General features: G+C 48.1%; 2 protein-coding genes across 3 annotated transcripts in view; both read left to right on the top strand.

The window, feature by feature from the left end:
• Positions 1 to 6,270, top strand: part of SDS (serine dehydratase) — a 68,439-nt gene extending 62,169 nt beyond the window's left edge. The window contains exon 8 of one of the 2 annotated variants that reach the window (XM_063913283.1): positions 5,897 to 6,270. In XM_063913283.1, coding sequence (XP_063769353.1) covers positions 5,897 to 6,105 — 209 coding nt within the window. In that variant the 3' untranslated portion in view covers positions 6,106 to 6,270. The remainder of the gene's footprint in view (positions 1 to 5,896) is intronic. The other variant, XM_063913284.1, reaches the window with a different exon arrangement.
• FICD (FIC domain protein adenylyltransferase) overlaps positions 1 to 24,388 on the top strand; it is a 1,034,845-nt gene that overhangs the window by 665,596 nt on the left and 344,861 nt on the right. The window lies entirely within an intron of this gene.

Genomic DNA, 24,388 nt, shown 5'->3' with positions numbered 1-24,388 from the left:
ACGTGTTCTCCCCCGACCACGTAGCTGCTCGGCAGAGTTGTAATGCCGAGACCCCTCGGGCAGCCGCCCAGGATGAGCCCACCTTCCTTGTGGAATGGGCCTTGACAGATTTAGGCTGTGGCTGGCCTGCCACAGAATGTGCAAGTTGAAATGTGCTACAAATCCAACGAGCAATCGTCTGCTTAGAAGCAAGAGCACCCAGTTTGTTGGGTGCATACAGGATAACAGCAAGTCAGTTTTCCTGACTCCAGCCGTCCTGGAAACCTATATTTTCAGGGCCCTGACAACATCTAGCAACTTGGAGTCCTCCAAGTCCCTAGTAGCCGCAGGTACCACAATAAGCTGGTTCAGGTGAAACGCTGACACCACCTTAGGAAGAAACTGGGGACGAGTCCGCAGCTCTGCCCTGTCCGAATGGACAATCAGATATGGCTTTTGTGAGACAAAGCCGCCAATTCTGACACTCGCCTGGCCGAGGCCAGGGCCAACAGCATGGTCACTTTTCATGTGAGATATTTCAAATCCACAGATTTGAGCGGTTTAAAATGTGATTTGAGGAATCCCAGAACTACGTTGAGATCCCACAGTGCCACTGGAGGCACAAAAAGGGGGTTGTATATGCAATACTCCCTTGACAAACTTCTGGACTTCAGGAACTGAATCCAATTCTTTCTGGAAGAAAATTGACAGGGCCGAAATTTGAACCTTAATGGACCCCAATTTGAGGCCCATAGACACTCCTGTTTGCAGGAAATGCAGGAATCGACCGAGTTGAAATTTCTTCGTGGGGCCTTCCTGGCCTCACACCACGCAACATATTTTCGCCACATGTGGTGATAATGTTGTGCGGTCACCTCCTTCCTGGCTTTGACCAGGGTAGGAATGACCTCTTCCGGAATGCCTTTTTCCCTTAGGATCCGGCGTTCCACCGCCATGCCGTCAAACGCAGCCGCGGTAAGTCTTGGAACAGACCTGGTACTTGCTGAAGCAAGTCCCTTCTTAGCGGCAGAGGCCATGAGTCCTCTGTGAGCATTTCTTGAAGTTCCGGGTGCCACGTCCTTCTTGGCCAATCTGGAGCCACGAGTATAGTTCTTACTCCTCTACGTCTTATAATTCTCAGTACCTTGGGTATGAGAAGCAGAGGAGGGAACACATACACCGACTGGTACACCCACGGTGTTACCAGAACGTCCACAGCTATTGCTTGAGGGTCTCTTGACCTGGCGCAATACCTGTCCAGTTTTTTGTTCAGGCGGGACGCCATCATGTCCACCTTTGGTCTTTCCCAACGGTTCACAATCATGTGGAATACTTCCCGATGAAGTCCCCACTCTCCCGGGTGGAGGTCGTGCCTGCTGAGGAAGTCTGCTTCCCAGTTGTCCACTCCCGGAATGAACACTGCTGACAGTGCTATCACATGATTTTTCGCCCAGCGAAGAATCCTTGCAGTTTCTGCCATTGCCCTCCTGCTTCTTGTGCCGCCCTGTCTGTTTACGTGGGCGACTGCCGTGATGTTGTCCCACTGGATCAATACCGGCTGACCTTGAAGCAGAGGTCTTGCTAAGCTTAGAACATTGTAAATTGCCCTTAGCTCCAGTATATTTCTGTGGAGAGAAGTCTCCAGACTTGATCACACTCCCTGGAAATTTTTTCCCTGTGTGACTGCTCCCCAGCCTCTCAGGCTGGCATCCGTGGTCACCAGGACCCAGTCCTGAATGCCGAATCTGCGGCCCTTTAGTAGATGAGCACTCTGCAGCCACCGCAGAAGAAACACCCTTGTCCTTGGAGACAGGGTTATCCGCTGATGCATCTGAAGATGCGATCCGGACCATTTTTCCAGCAGATCCCACTGAAAAGTTCTTGCGTGAAATCTGCCGAATGGAATCGCTTCGTAAGAAGCCACCATTTTTCCCAGGACCCTTGTGCAATGATGCACTGACACTTTTCCTGGTTTTAGGGGGTTCCTGACTAGCTCGGATAACTCCCTGGCTTTCTTCTCCGGGAGAAACACCTTTTTCTGGACTGTGTCCAGAATCATCCCTAGGAACAGCAGACGTGTCGTCGGAAACAGCTGCGGTTTTGGAATATTTAGAATCCACCCGTGCTGTCGTAGAACTACTTGAGATAGTGCTACTCCGACCTCCAACTGTTCTCTGGACCTTGCCCTTATCAGGAGATTGTCCATTTTCTTTGAAGAAGAATCATCATTTCGGCCATTACCTTGGTAAGGACCCGGGGTGCCGTGGACAATCCAACCGGCAGCGTCTGAAACGGATAGTGACAGTTCTGTACCACGAACCTGAGGTACCCTTGGTGAGAAGGGCAAATTGGGACATGGAGGTAAGCATCCCTGATGTCCCGGGACACCATATAGTCCCCTTCTTCCTGGTTCGCTATCACTGCTCTGAGTGACTCCATCTTGATTTGAACCTTTGTATGTAAGTGTTCAAATATTTCAGATTTAGAATAGGTCTCACCGAGCCGTCTGGCTTCAGTACCACAATATAGTGTGGAATAATACACCTTTCCTTGTTGTAGGAGGGGTACTTTGATTATCACCTGCTGGGAATACAGCTTGTGAATTGTTTCCACTACTGCCTCCCTGTCGGAGGGAGACGTTGGTAAAGCAGACTTCAGGAACCTGTGAGGGGGAGACGTCTCGAATTTCCAATCTGTACCCCTGGGATACTACTTGTAGGATCCAGGGGTCCACTTGCGAGTGAGCCCACTGCGTGCTGGAACTCTTGAGACGACCCCCCACCGCACCTGAGTCCGCTTGTACGGCCCCAGCGTCATGCTGAGGACTTGGCAGAAGCGGTGGAGGGCTTCTGTTCCTGAGAATGGGCTGCCTGCTGCAGTCTTCTTCCCTTTCCTCTATCCCATGGCAGATATGACTGGCCTTTTGCCCGCTTGCCCTTATGGGGACGAAAGGACTGAGGCTGAAAAGACGTGGTCTTTTTTTCCTTTATACGGCAATACTTCCATGTGCCGTTTGGAATCTGCATCACCTGACCACTGTCGTGTCCATAAACAACTTCTGGCAGATATGGACATCGCACTTACTCTTGATGCCAGAGTGCAAATATCCCTCTGTGCATCTCGCATATATAGAAATGCATCCTTTAAATGCTCTATAGTCAATAAAATACTGTCCCTGTCAAGGGTATCAATATTTTCAGTCAGGGAATCCGACCAAGCCACCCCAGCGCTGCACCTCCAGGCTGAGGCGATCGCTGGTCGCAGTATAACACCAGTATGTGTGTATATACTTTTTAGGATATTTTCCAGCCTCCTATCAGCTGGCTCCTTGAGGGCGGCCCTATCTGGAGACGGTACCGCCACTTGTTTTGATAAGCGTGTGAGCGCCTTATCCACCCTAAGGGGTGTTTCCCAACGCGCCCTAACTTCTGGCGGGAAAGGGTATACCGCCAATAATTTTCTATCGGGGGAAACCCACGCATCATCACACACTTCATTTAATTTATCTGATTCAGGAAAAACTACAGGTAGTTTTTTCACACTCCACATAATACCCTTTTTTGTGGTACTTGTAGTATCAGAAATATGTAACACCTCCTTCATTGCCCTTAACAAGTAACGTGTGGCCCTAAAGGAAAATACGTTTGTTTCTTCACCGTCGACACTGGAGTCAGTGTCCGTGTCTGTGTCGACCGACTGAGGTAAAAGGACGTTTTAACGCCCCTGACGGTGTTTGAGACGCCTGGACAGGTACTAATTGGTTTGCCGGCCGTATCATGTCGTCAACCGACCTTGCAGCGTGTTGACATTATCACGTAATTCCTTAAATAAGCCATCCATTCCGGTGTCGACTCCCTAGAGAGTGACATCACCATTACAGGCAATTGCTCCGCCTCCTCACCAACATCGTCCTCATACATGTCGACACACACGTACCGACACACAGCACACACACAGGGAATGCTCTGATAGAGGACAGGACCCCACTAGCCCTTTGGAGAGACAGAGGGAGAGTTTGCCAGCACACACCAAAATGCTATAATTATACAGGGACAACCTTTATATAAGTGTTTTTCCCTTATACATCTTAATATATATAATCATATCGCCAAATAAGTGCCCCCCCTCTCTGTTTTAACCCTGTTTCTGTAGTGCAGTGCAGGGGAGAGCCTGGGAGCCTTCCCGCCAGCATTTCTGTGAGGGAAAATGGCGCTGTGTGCCGAGGAGAATAGGCCCCGCCCCCTTTTCGGCAGGCTTCTTCTCCCGTTTTTCTGAGACCTGGCAGGGGTTAAATACATCCATATAGCCCCAGGGGCTATATGTGATGTATTTTTTAGCCAGAACAAGGTATTCTCATTGCTGCCCAGGGCGCCCCCTGCAGCGCCCTGCACCCTCCGTGACCGCTGGTGTGAAGTGTGTGACAACAATGGCGCACAGCTGCAGTGCTGTGCGCTACCTCATGAAGACTGAAAAGTCTTCTGCCGCCGGTTTCTGGACCTCTTCACTTTTCGGCATCTGCAAGGGGGTCGGCGGCGCGGCTCCGGGACCGGACTCCATGGCTGGGCCTGTGTTCGATCCCTCTGGAGCTAATGGTGTCCAGTAGCCTAAGAAGCCAATCCATCCTGCACGCAGGTGAGTTCACTTCTTCTCCCCTAAGTCCCTCGTTGCAGTGAGCCTGTTGCCAGCAGGACTCACTGTAAAATAAAAAACCTAAAAACTTTTTCTAAGCAGCTCTTTAGGAGAGCCACCTAGATTGCACCCTGCTCGGACGGGCACAAAAACCTAACTGAGGCTTGGAGGAGGGTCATAGGGGGAGGAGCCAGTGCACACCACCTGATCCTAAAGCTTTATTTTTGTGCCCTGTCTCCTGCGGAGCCGCTAATCCCCATGGTCCTGACGGAGTCCCCAGCATCCACTAGGACGTCAGAGAAAATGGAATTTCCACTATACTGATGGTAAAAGGGAGTTTAATTGACATAACATTAGAATTTAATAAAGTGCAAAAATTGTTCAATCCACATTGATCGCCTCTCCATATAAAAAGCGCAGTTTGTAATGGCTTACTCAATTGATAAGTTAAGAAAGGGCTAGACAAATTTTTAGCTGAAAAAGGCATCCAAGGATATATATAGTATCTACGTCCGTAAAAATAAACCCAGAGCATAGCAATAGAACAAATACAGGTTGAACTCTATGGACAATTGTCTTCTTTTAACCTCAACAACAACTATGATTACTGAAGTATGGGAGCATTTACCTCTCCTGCGGTCTTGCGCCATCACACCACATGCTTTTATATAGTGAATGGCTGTCAGCACTCTGATTGGTAGATAGCTTCAGCCACCTACCAATCAGCATTCTGACAGCCATTCACTATCTGACTGCAGGATGCTGTCTGGTCTCAGATTGTGGATTAACTAGCTAGTATTAGTGTAAAATTACAAACACCCACTGCAAACAATCAGCTATTTCTGGTCACTGCTCCAGTACAAATCTTCTTAATAAAAGCAATTGTGCTCCAGGATGTATTGTAAGTTGCTTTATTTAGAAAGTTATAGTTATATATAGCCTACAAAAACATTAAAGGTCTTTAGGATTTTTGATGATGATGATGATTTTGCTTCTGGCATTACTACTGCATGGTCTCTGGTAGTAATTCCATCTAAACCTAGCTAAAGTGAAATGCATAGAGGTGCAAATGCAAATAGGTTCTCCTTGCAGTAGAATCAAGGCCCATGTTGCTATATATAGGGGGGAATTCAAATGTTTGAAAAGTCTGTTGGGTGTCTGTCTATTAGATAGGAAAAAAACAGACACCTAACTGACTTCAAACAATTGAACATCCCCTTAAAGATAAACATAAAATATAATCTAGTCAGTACTTTCTATTTAAAGCATCCTGCATCCATTTTTCTAGATGATGAGAAGATGCTTGTGGAGCCAGCATGCGGTGCAGCTCTTGCTGTAGTGTACAGTGACGTGGTTGGAAAGTTGCAGAAGGAAGGCAAATTGAATCAAGACCTCTCCTCTCTGGTTATCATCGTGTGTGGCGGAAACAACATCACCCTGACACAGCTCTTCCGACTCCAGCTGGAGTTAGGCATGAAGTCAAACCTTGCTACATAGAATGCCCAGGCATTCTACATCTATGGACTACTTCAGCTACCAATTTCCTGCATCCAACTGTAGCTCCAGTGTTGTCAAGTCATGGGAGTAACATAGGAGTCGATTTACTAAGCCTTGGATGGAAATAAAGTGGAAGGAGATAAAGTTCCAGCTAATCCGCTCCTAACAGGCATGTTACAGGCTGTGATAAAAATAGAGATATATACAGCGCTAACAAAAAACTGGATATGGGAAATTAATAATCACAATTTATTATAAAACATTGTTGCAACAACTAAATTCATTATAAAAAAGACATTATTTTGTCAATAAAAAAATCAGAAAAATATCTATAGGGCAGGCACAGCAATTTTTGTTTTGATAGTTTACCACACGAGGGAGCCGAATAGGTACACTGGTACGAGTCCTTGGAATAGTAGCCACAGTCCTAGGGTGCAGTTTTCAGTGCTTAGCAGGTAAGGTCCAAATGCAAAGGCATTTGAAAAAGCTGTGAATACAGCGAAACGCGTTGGTTCTGAGGAGCCGTATGCCACTGGAATCACTTTTGATACTTGGAAACCAGCCTAGAAGTCCACCAGCAAATTGGGAAAAATAGCGGATGTCCATAAGGCGCAGAAAGATCCAGCAATCTAACAGGACTCAATCTAGTCCGGATCAAACACCATAAAGATCTGCCTTTGCATTTGGACCTTACCTGCTAAGCACTGAAAACTGCACCCTAGGACTGTGGCTACTATTCCAAGGACTCGTACCAGTGTACCTATTCGGCTCCCTCGTGTGGTAAACTATCAAAACAAAAATTGCTGTGCCTGCCCTATAGATATTTTTCTGATTTTTTTATTGACAAAATAATGTCTTTTTTATAATGAATTTAGTTGTTGCAACAATGTTTTATAATAAATTGTGATTATTAATTTCCCATATCCAGTTTTTTGTTAGCGCTGTATATATCTCTATTTTTATCATTCACTCAGGGACTAACTATCCCTTTAAACAGCAGCTGAAAAAGATAAGCATATCCTCTTAACAGCGCCGGCCAAATTACCTTGGTAATTTATTCTTTGCATGTTACAGGCTGTGTTTGAAAAATGACAGGAGCTGGTTGGCTGGTACTTTATCTCCGTCCACTTTATCTCTGTTCAAGGCTTCGTAAATAGATCCCATACTCTGCCCAAACAAGATCTGGCGTTCATACACCTAATGTATTCATTAAACATTAGCATTAATTAATCCACATTTATAGACTAGCTAGTCTCAAACGGTTGTTTACAGCAGACGATTAGTACTGGATTTAATAACTGGTTATATACAAATATGAAAATCAGGAGAAAAAAAAAAAAAGGCTGCACCATCTATATACCTTAGTTCAAATGAGTATGTACCCTCTGGTATCCAGAGACAGGACTAGCTTTATTTCAACATAACTTTCTCTTTTCATCAGGGGGAGTAGTTTGGATAAGGTTTAGAAGGTGATCTATTGTTAGAACTATGGCTAAGATCAAAATAAAGTTTCAAGGAACAGACAAATGAAATCTAAATAATGTAATAGTTTCAATGCAACCATTTTACGCTACCTCAATATGATGAGAGACATCACTGTGCGTACCTGTTTCAGAGGGATGCCTGAAACAACTGTAGACATACAAACATAAAGGAAACCCTAACACTGACTTTTTACTTTTTATTCTAATGTATTTTATGTTTATGTGCTATGTGACATTCAATATTCTGAAAAATAAAACAGACGTTAAAATGCAAATGTAGTGGTGGGTTAAGTGGCTCTAGTAGTAATCAAAAAGACCAGGTAAGATCTTCCCTTCTTGAGTGTCATTTCTAGCGATATGGATATCAGAGAGAAGGGTGCATTTCCACACTGTGACTGTACATGACAGACTAGCCAGACACACAGCAAGGAGAGTTGGATTTGCACCATTTTGCATAGAATATTGGGGGTCATTCCGACCCGTTCGCACATAGTGGTTCTTCGCTGCGGTGCGAACGGGTCGGAAATGCGCACAACGCCACCAGCGACAAATGTGTCCGCTGCGGCGATCGCAAGAAGATGGACAAGCGGGAGGCGTTCCGGGGCGGATACTCACCGTTTCCAGGGAGTGGTAAGAGAAATGCAGGCGTGTCCAGGAGGGCAGATGTCTGACGTCACAGCCGGGACCTTCATCGCTGGATCTGTCGCACATGGTAAATAGCCGCAGGGCTGGTCTTGTTTTGAGTGAAACTTTTTTTGCATAGCAGGGCTGCACAAGCGAACGCAGCCCTGCTATGCTAAAATACACTCCCCCATAGGCGGAGATTAGTTGATCGCACCAGCAGCAAAAAGTTGCTTGGTGCAGTCAACTCGGAATGACCCCCATAATCCGCAAATTACGGTAATTTTAATCAAATTTAGTAGTGAAAGTGTACAATAAAATGTATAAATAAAAATTAGGTGAAGCTATATCTGATACATGCTCAACCTCAAAGAGGTCCTTATGCTACTTGTACAGCCCTGCATGCATCCTGTGAGCCAAGCAATGGTGTTATGGAGTGTATGTGTCTCCAGGTCAGTATTCTCTGTATCGGTGCACACACAGGGGTATATTTATGAAGGTGTGCGTTGTTTTTTTTTTTTTTTTTAGAAGTGGAGATGTTTCCCCTAGCAACCAGATTCTAGCTATTATCTTCTAGAAGCAAATATTAAGTGGAATCTGAGTGGTTGCTATGGGCATCTATGTCACTTGAGGGAGCTGGGCAGCAAAAGGATCCCCCAACCACACGCAAGAGATAGAGCTGGTGTGTACTGGGAGTGTGGAAGGAAGTGCTGCAGTCAATGGTCACCTCCTGGGCTTAGGGACCCTCCTGTGATAAGAGTCATGTAAATAAGAGTAATAAAAGTATATTTAAAAAATCTCACACAGTCTGCATCATGGGTTGAAAAATTAGGCTCATGGGTACAATACAATGAGGAGAGGGCAATGGTGAAGAGGCTGATTGTATTGTCACAAGGAAGAGATACTGATAGGGAAAATGCAAAGAGGAAAGGCTGTTGGGAACAAATCAAGCCCGGCAACAGTTCTGTGGGTACAGTTGACCTGGCCCCAACACTGAGGGGCCACAGCCACTACCGAGACGGCAGAGACCAGCCTAGGTTCTGAACACCTGCCTTTGCCGCTGCAGTGAACAGGATGCAGACAAAGAGGGACTTGGAGCCCAGTGGCTGCAGAAATAAAGTTATATTTTTCTTATCGATGCAGCAGCATGACCTCACGCAGCTGAATTGTAGTGGAGCCGCAGAAAAACAGAAGGTAAGTGGGACTGGATCCCGAGAGAGACAGTGGGTGCACTGCTGAAGCCATAAGGCTGAAGAGGGAAAAGGGGGTGGAGAAACAGAGAGGCGGAGAAACAGACAGGTGGATGGGGTATGGCTTATGACTAACTTGCAGCTACTGGGGAGGTATGGAGTGCAGTGTTGGCTGTACTGCTGGGTGGTGGGTGTTGCAAGGTTTATTTATTTATAGCTTCTTATATAGCGCAGCAGATTCCGTTGCGCTTTACAATTGGACACAAATGATGAAACAAAACTAGGTAATAAAAACACAGTCATAGAGGTAGGAGTGCCCTGCTCGCAAGCTTACAATCTATAGGGAAATAGCACCTATCCTAGTGTATCAATGCCTATCTATTGCATAGTTGTCCACCGGATTGCAAAGGTTCTAGGTGGGCTGCATGATATCACATCACAGCAATGATGAACCAGGGTAAGAAGGAAGGGAAAGTAAAGAAAGAAAATGTGGAAGATATGTGCGGATTGTACAGTGGGGATACAAATCGGATAGGAAAGCTTATGAAGGTTGATTGAGCGGTTCTGAAATGTGATAAGCTAGCCTGAAGAGGTGAGTTTTCAGGAAACGCTTGAAGTTTTGGAGACTAAGGGAGTCTTATTGTGCGTGATAGGGAATTCCACAGAGTGGGTGCAGCCCAAAGAAAGTCCTGCAATAGTGCATGAGAGCAAGCAATGAGTGTGGATGAGAGACGTAGAACTTGTGAAGAGCGGAGACGTTGGGTTGGGAGATATTTTGAGATGAGTGAAGAGATGTACATTGGTGTAGTATGGTTAATGGCCTTATGTGTGAGTAAAAGGAGATTTATGGTAAAGAACTTACCTTTGTTAAATCTCTTTCTGCGCGGTACACTGGGTTCCACAGGGATAACATCAGGGTGTAGTGTTGGATCTTGATCCGAGACACCAACAGGCTAAAAGCTTTGACTGTTCCCAAGATGCACAGCGCCGCCTCCTCCGCTGCCTCTGTGCACAGGAGCTCAATTTCGTTAAACGGTCCAATGCAGTAGCAGGTAAAAGACGACAGTAGTTAGTAGCCACATATACCACATTCTCACGACAGGAGAAGGTACCAGTTGCTAATGCCATACAAACCCAAAGAAGCTAAGTGCGTCAGGGTGGGCGCCCTGTGGAACCCAGTGTACCTCGCAGAAAGATTTAACAAAGGTAAGTTCTTACCATACATCTCCTTTTCTGCAGCGGGGTACACTGAGGTTCCACAGGGATAACATTGGGGATGTCCTAAAGCAGTTCCGCATGGGAGGGGATGCACTGTAGTGGGCACAAGAACCTGGCGTCCAAAGGAGGCATCCTGGGAGGCGAAAGTATCGAAGGCATAGAACCTTATGAACGTGTTCACTGAGGACCACATAGCCGCCTTGCACAATTGTTCAAGGGTCGCACCACGGCGGGCCGTCCAAGAAGGTCCAACAGACCGAGTAGAATGGGCTTTGACGGTAGCAGGAGCTGGAAGTCCAGCCTGTCGATAAGCATGTGCAAATACCATTCTAATCCATTTGGCCAAGGTCTGCTTATTAGCAGGCCAGCCACATTTGTGAAAACCAAAAAAAACAAAGAGAATCAGAACTCCTAAGCGAAGCAGTTCTCTTCACATAAATACGGAGAGCCCGTACCACATCCAAAGACCGCTCTTTTGAGGATAAACCTGGAGAGGTAAAGGCCGGAACCACAATCTCTTGGTTAAGGTGGAAAGATGACACCACCTTAGGTAGATAACCAGGATGAGTTCTAAGAACCACCCGGTCACGGTGAAAAATCAGAAAGGGTGACCTACAGGACAAGGCACCCAAGTCTGAAAGCAGAGGCAATAGCCAACAAGAACAAGACCTTAATAGTAAGCCACTTAAGGTCCACAGACTCAACAGGTTCAAACGGAGACTCTTGTAAGGCATCCAGAACAAACGACAAATTACAAGGAGCCACAGGCGGGACATAGGGAGGTTGAATGTATGAACATCAGGCAGAGTCGCAACCTTTCTCTGAAACCATACTGACAAGGCAGAAATATGAACCTTAAGGGAGGCCAGACGAAGGCCTAAGTCTAGGCCCTGTTGCAGGATCGCCAAAAGTTTGGCTGTACTGAACTTGTATGCATCATAATTGTTAGTAGCACACCAAGCAAAATAAGAATTCCAGACCCTATGATAAATCCGAGCAGAAACCGGTTTACGGGCCTTATAGGGGGTCATTCTGAGTTGATCATAGCTGTGCTAAATTTAGTACAGCTACGATCATTCACACTGACATGGGGGGGGGGGACGCCCAGAACAGGGCTAGTCCGCCCCGCATGTCAGTGCCGCCCCCCGCCCCTGCATGTCACAACTGAGGGCCTGAGCTGACGGGAGGCAGCCTCAGTTGTAGGGGCTGAGATGTACCGGAACCTGGGAGGTTGTATCAGACCCCTGGACATGTAAGTAACATGAATAATAACTGCCCGAAGGCGTGACCACGACAACTTGGATAAAAGTCAATGATGTTTATTATGACAACTCCGCAACACAGCAGCAGTAAAAGAAAACGTAAAAGTCAGCAAAGAATAAATACAGTTCCTGGGTACTACAGGATGGCAGGAGCCACAGGGCACTGGTAGTGTGAGATAGTTCTTATGATCTTCTAGATGGAAAGTCCTTACCAGGCCCGACTGTAGCAATGGAGATAACCCAGGATTGTGCCAGCTGGTGTTCCAGGAAAAGCTGGGTTGCTGAAGATAAAACAGCTGCTGTGGATACTGGCTGGAACCAGACTGTTGTTAGCACGGAGTGGATACTGGCTGGAACCAGTTAAATAATAAATGAACTTGGGAGCGATGAAATATGAACTGAAATGTAGAACTTGAGAGCGGAGAAATAATAATACCGGTGGAGAGTGGTAAAGTGTAGAAAGGACACCGGCCCTTTAAGGGAAGCTGTACTCTGCTGGAAGCTGAGCTGGAAGCAGGTAATGTTGTAGCTGGAAACAGATGAATCCACAATGGATTGGAGAGTCAGGCTACACCGCAGGTGGAATGCTGGTGCGGGTCTCTGTGGTGGAAGTCTTGAGACAGGAGCTGGAACCTGGAAGACAATCACAGGAGAGAGACAAACAGGAACTAGGTTTGACAACCAAAGCACTGACGCCTTCCTTGCTCAGGCACAGTGTATTTATACCTGCAGCAAGGAAGGGATTGGCTAGGCAATTATGCAGATTATCAATACTGAGAACAGATTGGTGGAAATGATCAGCTGACAGAATCCAAGATGGCTGCGCCCATGCAGACACTTGGAGGGAAGTTTGGTTTGTAATCCATGTGGTAATGAAAACAGTAATGGCGGCGCCGGCCACCGGAGACAGGAGGCGCCAGGCTGACAGATGCACATCCAACCACGCGGACACAGCGGAGGCCGCGGCTGACGTAATCGCCACTCAGACACTCTGCATGCAGAAGTTCAGGGACGGCGGCGGAGGCCACGGGAGACGCCATGCCAGGTGTAATATGGCGTTTACTGTGACAGCGTCCCAGAGTGACAGGAGAGGATACAGGAATGTACACATCAGGATAACAGATGGGATCCGGTCCTGGAGCGCTGAGCCAGCCTTAGGAGGCATCTGATGGGTAAGAAATGGCGTCCAGATACCCGGATCGTGACACTGCAGAAGTGCAAAAGCATCGCACGGCGGCGATGCCTTTGCACTTCAAGAGTAGCTCCCGACCAGCGCAGCTTTAGTGTGCTGGCCGGGAGCTACTCGTCGCTCCCCGGCCCGCAGCGGCTGCGTGTGATGTCATGCAGCCGCCGGTGCCCGCACCCAACGGTCCGGCCACGCCTGCGTTGGCTGGACCACGCTCCCTAAACGGTGGCTTAACGCCGCCGTCCAGCCCCCTCCCTCCCAGCTACCGCCTCTGCCTCAGAGGCAATCGATAGGCAACGACGGCTGCCTTACCCTGGCGCACTGCGGCGCCAGCGCAGTTCCGACCCGATCGCTGTATTGCGAGAAACTGCAGCAAGCGATCGGGTCGGAATGACCCCCATAGTTTAAATAACCGCCTCAGAAAAACCTTTGGCCCTTAGTACTGAAGCTTCAAGAGCCACGCTGTCAAAACCAGTCGGGCCAAATCCTGGAAGACACAAGGGCCCTGAACGAGGAGGTCTGGGCGCAGCAGAAGCAGAAGAGGATGCTCTATCGAGAGACCCTGCAGGTCTGAGAACCAATGCCGTCTGGGCCACGCTGGAGTGATGAGAAGTAGTATTCCTCCTTCTTGCTTGAACTTCCTTATCACCCTGGGCAGAAGGGACACCGGATGGACCACGTATGGCAGCCGAAAGTTCCATGGAATTGCCAGCGCGTCCATGAACGCTGCTTGAGGATTCCTTCTCAGTGCTCCAAAGACCGGAACCTTGTGATTGTGTCGAGACGCCACCAGGTCCACATCTGGTAGGCCCCACTTGTCCACTAGAAGTTGAAAGACTTCTGGATGAAGGCTCCATTCTACGGCGTGTACGTCCTGACAACTGAGGAAGTCTGCTTCCCAGTTGAGGACTCCCGGAATGAACACTGCCGATATGGTTGGCAGATGGCGTTCCGCCCAACTAAGGATTTTTGATACTTCCAGTGCCACCTTGATGATTTATGTACGCCACCGTGGTGGCGTTATCCGACTGTACTTTAACAGGACTGTTCTGTACCAGAGGCAGGGCTAGAGTCAACGCATTGAACACTGCCCGCAATTCCCTGGTCCACCGACCCTGAAGAGAGTGTTGCTCCAACACCGCGCCCCAACCCCGCAGACTGGCATGCGTCGCCAGAAGGACCCAGTTGGAGACCCAGAAGGAACGACCCCTGCTCAGTTGCTGGTCCTGTAGCCACCAGCTCAGTGACAAGCAGACCTCCGAAGTCAAGGAGATCATGTGAGTCCTGATCCGGTGAGGCAGGCCGTCCCATTGGGAGAGTATCAACCTCTGCAGAGGGCGGGAATGAAATTGAGCGTACTCCACCATGTCGAAAGCCGACACCATGAGGCCCAGTACTTGCATTGCCGAGTATATCGACACATGTGGGCGAGAGAGGAAGCATCTTATCTTGTCCTGAAGTTTCAGGACTTTCTCCAGAGTCAAAAACAACTGCTGGTTGTGGGTGTCCAATAGTGCTCCCAAGTGCACCATGCTCTGAGCAGGGCCCAGGGAATATTTCTTCCAGTTGATGATCCACCCGTGTGCTTGCAGGAATTGGACCGTCGGTTCCAGATGACGGAGGAGAACCTCTGGAGAGTTCACCAGGATCAACAAGTCGTCTAGATACAGCAGGATCCTGATACCCTGACAGCGGAGTAGGGCCGTCATGACCTTGATGAAAATTCTTGGATCCGTGGTTAGACCGAAAGGTAAGGCCTGGAGTTGAAAATGTAGGTTGCCAATAGTAAACCGCAGGTATACTTGATGCGACACTGCAATAGGTATATGCAGATAAGCATCCTGTATGTCCAGAGATACCATATAGTCCTTGGGCTCCAAAGCCAGAACAATAGAGCGAAGCGTTTCCATACGGAATTTGGAAACTTTCACAAACTTGTTCAAAGACTTGAGGTTGAGAATTGGCCGCAAGGACTTTCGGTACTAGGAACAGCGTGGAACAGTACCCACTGATTCTCTGAGCCAGAGGCACCGGCACTATCACTCCTGTATCCAGGAGAGATTGCACCACCAAGTGGAGAGTTTTTGCTTTTACCTGATAAGAAGGGATGTTTGTTCAGCAAAACTGGCGAGGGGGACGCTTCTTGAAAGAGATGGCGTATCCGTGAGTGACAACTTCCCTTACCCAGGCGTCTGAAGTAGTCTTTAACCATGCCTGAGCAAACCGTAGAAGTCGGCCTCCCACCCTGGAATCCCCAAGAGGGAGGCCCGCCCCGTCATGCAGCAGGCTTGTCTGTTTTGGAAGCAGGCTGACGGGCAGCCCAGGCACGTTTAGGTTTGGGCTTACCGGATTTGGAGGTGCGAGTCTGTTTTGAGTACGTCTGACCCTTTGCTTTACCTGGAGTTCGAAAGGAACGAAAGGAAGTACTCTTATCCTTCGGAGCCGAAGGAGAAGTACTAGGCAGGCATACCGTCTTAGCTGATGCCAAGTCAGCCACAATCTTGTTGAGATCTTCCCTAAAAAGAAATGTTTCCCTTAAAAGGGATTAACTCCAAGGTCTTTTTAGAGTCCAGATCTACTGACCAGGACCACAACCAGAGAATTTGGCGAGCCAGAATTGATGTAGTAGATGCCTTGGCCGCCAGGACACCTGCATCAGATGCCGCCTCCTGAATATAATGAGTCTGTAATAATACATGAAAGACATTGTCTAGCATTATCAGGAAAAGTAGATGGCAGTTCCGCTTCAACTTCTTGAACCCAGGCCTCCATCGCCTTAGCAGCCAAAGAGGCTGCAATAGTAGGCCTATGCACAGCTCCAGCAAGAGTGTAAATAGACTTTAAGCAACCCTCCACATGCTTAGTCTGTTCCTTCTGGGATGTGACGGTAGTGACAGGCAGAGTAGAGACCACCAGACGTGCAACTTATGAGTCCCCCGCGGTAGCGTTTCCCAATTTTTACTCAACTCTGCAGCAAGAGGATAACGAGCTCGCATTTTCTTAGACAAGGAAAAAACTTCTTTCCCGGATTTTCCCAGGATTCCTGACGAATATCAACCAGGTGGTCAGAATGAGGTAAAACTAATTTAGTGACCTTCTGACGTTTAAACGTATCTGGTTTCTTAGAGGTAGCTGGAGGCTCTTCATCATCGTCGATTTGAAGTATCAGCCTGATAGCCTCCAAGAGGTCAGGAACAACCACCTATGTCAGAGATTCCCCATCAGAAGCATCTGCATCAGTGTCTTAAGGGTCAGTGTAAGCGCCATCTTCATCGAATGAGGTATCTGAAACATGTGTGGATTGCGAGGAAGTAATGGCCCGTTTAGATGACCCCTTGGTCTTAGGCAGGCGAGAGTCAGGATTTTGCTTAGCTAGTGACCGATTTAACTGCTATAACTGAGAGGACAGAGTATCTGCCCATGGCAGATTAACTGCAGGGAAAATATGTGGCTGTAATGGCATAGGAGGTCCCACAGGGTGTGCAAGTCTAGTTACTAGTGTAGTCAGTAAATTAGAGAAAACAACCCAAGGTGCGTCTTGATTTGCCCCGTTGATGCAGACTGACCAGTACCTGAACCCTCAGCTGCTACGTTTTCCTCCGAGTAATCTATGGCATCAGCACTTCATGGTGCAGGACCAGCCCTAGATTTTTCACCCTGTTTAGCAGACATTATATGTAAGCGTAACCTTAGGGTGCAATAGTACAATATATAGCAGACAAACTACCTGACAAAAAATAGGGATTTTAATTACCTACAGGTAAATCCGTTTCTCGTAGACTGTAGAGGATGCTGGGGTCCACATTAGTAACATGGGGTATAGACTGGTCCACCAGGAGCCATTGGAACTTTAAGAGTGAGTCTGGGCTGGCTCCTCCCTCTATGCCCCTCCTACCAGACTCAGTATACAAACTGTGCCCAAGGAGACTGACATCTTCGAGAGAAGGATTATACATAGTGGCGAGATTCATACCAGCTCACACATACAAGGCAAACCAACCTAACGAGCTTGAAACTCAGCAAAAGCTGAAACATTACTTAACCAAGTAACAAAGGCAGTACTGGAACAGGAACAAAGTTGAACTGAACCAGATAACCACTGCAGGATCACGAAGTGCTGGGCGGGCGCCCAGCATCCTCTATGGAAAAAGGATTTACCAATAAGTAATTAAAATCCAATTTTCTCTTACGTCCTAGAGGATGCTGGGGTCCACATTAGTACCATGGGGATGTACCAAAGCTCCCAGAACGGGAGGGAGAGTGCGGAGGCTCCTGCAGAACTGACTGACAAAACCTTAGGTCCTCAGAGGCCAAAGTATCGAACTGGTAGAACTTAGCAAATGTGTTAGACGCTGACCAAGTAGCCGCTCGGCAAAGTTGTAAAGCAGAGACACCCCGTGCAGCCGCCCAGGAAGAACCCACCTTAAGAGTAGAGTGGGCCTTAACAGATTTTGGACACGGCAAACCTGCCGTAGAATATGCATGCTGGATAGTGAACCTAAATCAAGCGAGAAATCGTCTGCTTAGAAGAAGCAGGACACCCAATTTTCTTGGGATCATACAGGACAAGCAAAGAGTCCGATTTTCTGTGACGAGCAGTCCTCTTCACATAGATCTTCGAAGCCCTCACCACATCCAAGGACTTTGCTGAAATTGAGGAGTCAGTAGCCACTGGCACCACAATAGGTTGGTTGATATAAAATGCAGACACAACCTTTGGAAGAAACTGCTGACGTGTCCGGAGCTCAGCTCTATCTTCATGGAAGATCAAGTAGGGGCTCTTACGGGACAAAGCCCCCAACTCCGACACACGTCTAGCAGAAGCTAAGGCCAACAAAGTGACAGCCTTCCACGTGAGAAACTTGACCTCAACCTCCTGTAGAGGCTCAAACCAATCCGACTGCAGGAACTGCAACACCACGTTAAGATCCCAGGGTGCCGTTGGCGCCACAAAGGGAGGCTGGACGTGCAGAACCCCTTTCAGAAAGGTCTGAACCTCAGGGAGGGCAGCCAATTGATTCTGGAAAAAAATAGATAAGGCCGAAATCTGGACCTTTATGTATCCCAAACGCAGACCCATATCCACACCTGCTTGCAGGAAGATGAGAAACCGTCCAAGTTGAAACTCCACCGTAGGAAATTTCTTGGATTCACACAAAGACACATTTTTTCCAAATGCAATGGTAACGTTTAGATGTTACCCCTATCCTAGCCTGTATCAGGGTAGGAATAACTTTGCTCGTTATACCCTTACGGGCTAAGATCTGACGTTCCACCGCCATGCCGTCAAAAGTAGCCGCGGTAAGTCCTGATAAGCGAAGGGCCCCTGTCGCAGAAGGTCCTCGCGAAGAGGAAGAGGCCACGGTTCTTCCAGCAGTAGATCCAGAAGATCCGTGTACCAAGCTCGCCTTGGCCAGTCCGGAGCAATGAGAATTGCCTAAACCCTTGGTCTCTATATGAGCTTTAGAATTCTTGGAATGAGCGGAAGTGGAGGGAACACATACACCGACTTGAACACCCACGGAGTTACTAGGGCATCCACCGCCACAGCTTGTGGGTCACTTGAGCTGGAACAGTACCTCTGGAGTTTCTTGTTGAGACGTGAGGCCATCATGTCTATTTGAGGCACGCCCCAACGACTGGTCACGTCTGTGAACACCTCCGGATGAAGGCCCCATACTCCTGGATGGAGATCATGTCTGCTGAGGAAGTCTGTTTCCCAGTCGTCCACTCCTGGAAGATTGCTGACAATGCCAACGCGTGCCTTTCTGCCCAGAGGAGGATTCTTGTCACCTCTGACATTGCAGCCCTGCTCTTTGTTCCTCCCTGTCGGTTTATGTAGGCCACAGTCGTCACATTGTCCGACTGTACTTGAATGGCCCGATCTTGTAGAAGATGAGACGCTTGGAGAAGACCGTTGTACACGGCTCTTAGTTCCAGAATGTTTATTGGAAGAATGGCTTCCTGATTTGACCATCTTCCTTGGAAGGTTTCCCCTTGGGTGACTGCTCCCCAACCTCAGAGACTTGCATCCGTGGTCAGAAAGATCCAGTTCTGGATTCCGAACCTGCAGCCCTCCAGAAGGTGAGGCATTTGCAACCACCAGAGGAGCGAAATCCTTGCCTTAGGTGAGAGACGTATCCTCTGGTGCATGTGCAGATGAGATCCTGACCATTTGTCAAGGAGATCCAGTTGGAAGGGTCGAGCATGGAATCTCCCGTACTGTAGAGCCTTGTAGGAGGCAACCATCTTATCTTCCCCAGAAGGTGAATGCACTGATGAACAGATACCCTGGCAGGTTTCAAGACATCCCGGACCATGGATTGTACCACCAACGTTTCTCTCTTGGAAAAAACACCCTCTGCACTTCCGTGTCGAGGATCATTCCCAGTAAAGACCATCTCCTTGTCGTCTCCAGATGCGATTTCGGAAGGTTCAGGATCCAACCGTGACTCCTGAGTAGTTGAGTCGTAAGAGTGATGGACCTCAATAACCTCTCCCTGGACACTGCCTTTATCAGTAGATCATCCAGGTATGGAATTATGTTCACTCCCTGCCTGCAGAGGAGAACCATCATCTCTGCCATCACCTTGGTGAACACCCTCGGTGCTGTGGTGAGACCGAATGGCAGTGCCTGGAACTGAAAGTGACTGTCTAACAGTGCGAATCAGAGATCAGCCTGATGCGGCTGCCAAATTGGAATGTGGAGGTACGCATCCTTGATATCCAGGGATACCAGGAACTCCCCGCTCCCCCAGACATGATTACCGCTCTCAGAGATTTCATTTTGAATTTGAACTCCCTCAGAAAGGGGTTTAATAATTTTAAATTCAAAATTGGCCTGACCGAACCATCCGGTTTCGGTACCACGAAAAGGTTCGAATAGTAACCCTTGTTGTGCATATGAGGTGGAACTGGGACAATGACCTGTTGCCCTTCCAATTTTTTGATTGCTTCCTGTAGGATAGCCCCGTCTGCCAGCGAAGCTGGCAAGCCTGATTTGAAGAATTGGTGAGGCGGGAGTTCTTGAAACTCCAGCCTGTACCCCTGGGACACTGTACCCAGGGGTCCAGGCTGGACGACACCCACACAGGGCTGAATCGTCTGAGCCTCGCCCCCACCGGCCCCTCCTCCAGGCCGTGCGGTGCACCGTCATGCTGAGGAATTTGACTTACCATAAGCAGGCTTCTGGTCTTGGGAGCCTGCAGTAGCAGGTTTTTTGGATTTTGCCCGCCCTCCTCTAAAGAAGGTGTTATGCGGCTTGTTCTTTCTTGTTTTAGGAGTCCAAAAGGACTGTGACGTAGCTGAAAAGGGTTTGTTCGTAGCAGGCACAGCTGAAGGAAGAAAAGGCGACTTACCCACAGTTGCCGTGGAAATCCACGCATCTAGCACTTCCCCGAATAGAACCTGACCTGTGTAGGGTAGGTTCTCCACGCCTCTCCTGGATTCCGTGTCGGCAGACCACTGGCGCAGCCAGAGTCCTCTACGAGCCGAGACAGACATGGAATATATCCCTGCAGCCATCGAACCCAGGTCTTTCATGGATTCCACCGTAAATCCCGCAGAATCCTGTATGTTACGCAAGAACAATTCAACGTCACTTTTATCCATTGCGGAACCCCCGTGCCTATGCAGACCTCACCGGACACAGATTTACCTAACCTAACTACTTGATGCCTATCAATCAAAATTTTTTAAATCCAATTACACGTAAACCTGTTTAAGCCCAAATTAAAAAGCTTAAAAACCAAAGATGCTGGTAAAACAAGTGTAAGGTAATGCAATGTGGTAACAAGAACAAAAATAACACCTACATACTAAATGGGGTAAAATTAGGGGATTCTGTACTGGAAAAGGACTTGGGTGTCCTCATAGATGGCAAACTAAGCAGTAGTACCCAAAGTAGGATTGCAGCAAAGAAGGCTAATAAGATATTAGCATGCATAAAACGGGGCATTAATGCTAGGGACGAGAGTGTTATACTCCCGTTGTATAAATCACTAGTGAGGCCACACCTTGAATACTGTGTACAATTCTGGGCACCATACTACAAAAAGGATATCCTGGAGCTAGAAAAGGTTCAGAGGCGGGCGACCAAACTAATTAAGGGCATGGAGACGCTAAAATACGAGGAAAGGCTTGCAAGGCTAGGCATGTTTACATTGGAAAAGAGGAGACTAAGAGGGGACATGATCAACATCTACAAATATATAAGGGGACAATACACAGATCTTGCGGAGGACCTGTTTTTGGTTAGATCAACACAGAACTCGTGGACACTTGCTCAGGTTAGAGGAGAGGAGATTCCGCACAATACGGCGTAAAGGCTTTTTCACGGTAAGGACAATACGTGTTTGGAATTCCCTGTCTGAGGGAGTTGTAATGGCGGACTCAGTCAACACCTTTAAGAATTAATTAGATCAATTCCTAATGGATAAGGATATCCAGGGTTATGGTGCATAGTCAAGCACTATAGTTATTATAAAAAATAAGAATTTACTTACCGATAATTCTATTTCTCGTAGTCCGTAGTGGATGCTGGGAACTCCGTAAGGACCATGGGGAATAGCGGCTCCGCAGGAGACTGGGCACAAAAGTAAAAGCTTTAGGACTACCTGGTGTGCACTGGCTCCTCCCCCTATGACCCTCCTCCAAGCCTCAGTTAGGATACTGTGCCCGGACGAGCGTACACAATAAGGAAGGATATTGAATCCCGGGTAAGACTCATACCAGCCACACCAATCACACCGTACAACCTGTGATCTGAACCCAGTTAACAGCATGATAACAGAGGAGCCTCTGAAAAGATGGCTCACAACAATAATAACCCGATTTTTTGTAACAATAACTATGTACAAGTATTGCAGACAATCCGCACTTGGGATGGGCGCCCAGCATCCACTACAGACTACGAGAAATAGAATTATCGGTAAGTAAATTCTTATTTTCTGACGTCCTAGTGGATGCTGGGGACTCCGTAAGGACCATGGGGATTATACCAAAGCTCCCAAACGGGCGGGAGAGTGCGGATGACTCTGCAGCACCGAATGAGAGAACTCCAGGTCCTCCTCAGCCAGGGTATCAAATTTGTAGAATTTAGCAAACGTGTTTGCCCCTGACCAAGTAGCTGCTCGGCAAAGTTGTAAAGCCGAGACCCCTCGGGCAGCCGCCCAAGATGAGCCCACTTTCCTTGTGGAATGGGCTTTTACAGATTTTGGCTGTGGCAGGCCTGCCACAGAATGTGCAAGCTGAATTGTACTACAAATCCAACGAGCAATAGTCTGCTTAGAAGCAGGAGCACCCAGCTTGTTGGGTGCATACAGGATAAACAGCGAGTCAGATTTTCTGACTCCAGCCGTCCTGGAAACATATTTTCAGGGCCCTGACTACGTCCAGCAACTTGGAGTCCTCCAAGTCCCTAGTAGCCGCAGGCACCACAATAGGCTGGTTCAAGTGAAATGCTGAAACCACCTTAGGGAGAAATTGAGGACGAGTCCTCAATTCTGCCCTGTCCGTATGAAAAATTAGGTAAGGGCTTTTATAGGATAAAGCCGCCAATTCTGAGACACGCCTGGCTGAAGCCAGGGCTAACAGCATTACCACCTTCCATGTGAGATATTTTAAGTCCACAGTGGAAAGTGGTTCAAACCAATGTGATTTTAGGAATCCCAAAACTACATTGAGATCCCAAGGTGCCACTGGAGGCACAAAAGGAGGTTGTATATGCAGTACCCCCTTGACAAACGTCTGTACTTCAGGAACTGAAGCCAGTTCTTTTTGAAAGAAAATCGACAGGGCCGAAATTTGAACCTTAATGGACCCTAATTTTAGGCCCATAGACAGTCCTGTTTGCAGGAAATGCAGGAAACGACCCAGTTGAAATTCCTCTGTAGGGGCCTTCCTGGCCTCGCACCACGCAACATATTTACGCCAAATACGGTGATAATGTTGTACGGTTACATCCTTCCTGGCTTTGATCAGGGTAGGGATGACTTCATCCGGAATGCCTTTTTCCTTCAGGATCCGGCGTTCAACCGCCATGCCGTCAAACGCAGCCGCGGTAAGTCTTGGAATAGACAGGGTCCCTGCTGGAGCAGGTCCTTTCTTAGAGGTAGAGGCCACGGGTCCTCTGTGAGCATCTCTTGAAGTTCCGGGTACCAAGTCCTTCTTGGCCAATCCGGAGCCACGAGTATAGTCCTTACTCCTCTCCTTCTTATGATCCTCAGTACCTTTGGTATGAGAGGCAGAGGAGGGAACACATACACTGACTGGTACACCCATGGTGTTACCAGAGCGTCCACAGCTATTGCCTGAGGGTCCCTCGACCTGGCGCAATACCTGTCTAGTTTTTTGTTGAGGCGGGACGCCATCATGTCCACCTTTGGTTTTTCCCAACGGTTCACAATCATGTGAACGACTTCTGGGTGAAGTCCCCACTCCCCCGGGTGGAGGTCGTGTCTGCTGAGGAAGTCCGCTTCCCAGTTGTCCACTCCCGGAATGAACACTGCTGACAGTGCTATCACATGATTTTCTGCCCAGAGAAGAATCCTTGCAACTTCTGTCATTGCCCTCCTGCTTCTTGTGCCGCCCTGTCTGTTTACGTGGGCGACTGCCGTGAGGTTGTCCGACTGGATCAGCACCGGCTGACCTTGAAGCAGAGGTCTTGCTAGGCTCAGAGCATTGTAGATGGCTCTTAGCTCCAGGATATTTATGTGAAGTGATGTCTCCAGGCTTGACCACAAGCCCTGGAAATTTCTTCCCTGTGTGACTGCTCCCCAGCCTCTCAGGCTGGCATCCGTGGTCACCAGGACCCAGTCCTGAATGCCGAATCTGCGGCCCTCTAGAAGATGAGCACTCTGCAACCACCACAGGAGAGACACTTGTCCTTGGAGACAAGATTATCCGCTGATGCATCTGAAGATGCGACCCGGACCATTTGTCTAGCAGATCCCACTGGAAGGTTCTTGCGTGGAATCTGCCGAATGGGATTGCTTCGTAAGAAGCCACCATTTTTCCCACAACCCTTGTGCATTGATGCACTGAGATTTGGCCTGGTTTTAGGAGCTTTCTGACTAGTTCGGATAACTCCCTGGCTTTCTCCTCCGGGAGAAACACCTTTTTCTGGACTGTGTCCAGGATCATCCCTAGGAATAGAAGTCGTGTCGTCGGGATCAGCTGCGATTTTGGAATATTGAGAATCCAACCGTGCTGGCGCAGCACTATCTGAGATAGTGCTACCCCGACTTCCAACTGTTCCCTGGATCTTGCCCTTATCAGGAGATCGTCCAAGTAAGGGATAACTAAAACTCCCTTCCTTCGAAG

This window comes from Pseudophryne corroboree, chromosome 1, assembly GCF_028390025.1.
Source record: "Pseudophryne corroboree isolate aPseCor3 chromosome 1, aPseCor3.hap2, whole genome shotgun sequence".
Lineage (NCBI taxonomy): Eukaryota > Metazoa > Chordata > Amphibia > Anura > Myobatrachidae > Pseudophryne > Pseudophryne corroboree.
The sequence above is the reverse complement of the archived record's forward strand: the minus strand, read 5'-3'. Positions and strand labels throughout refer to the sequence as shown.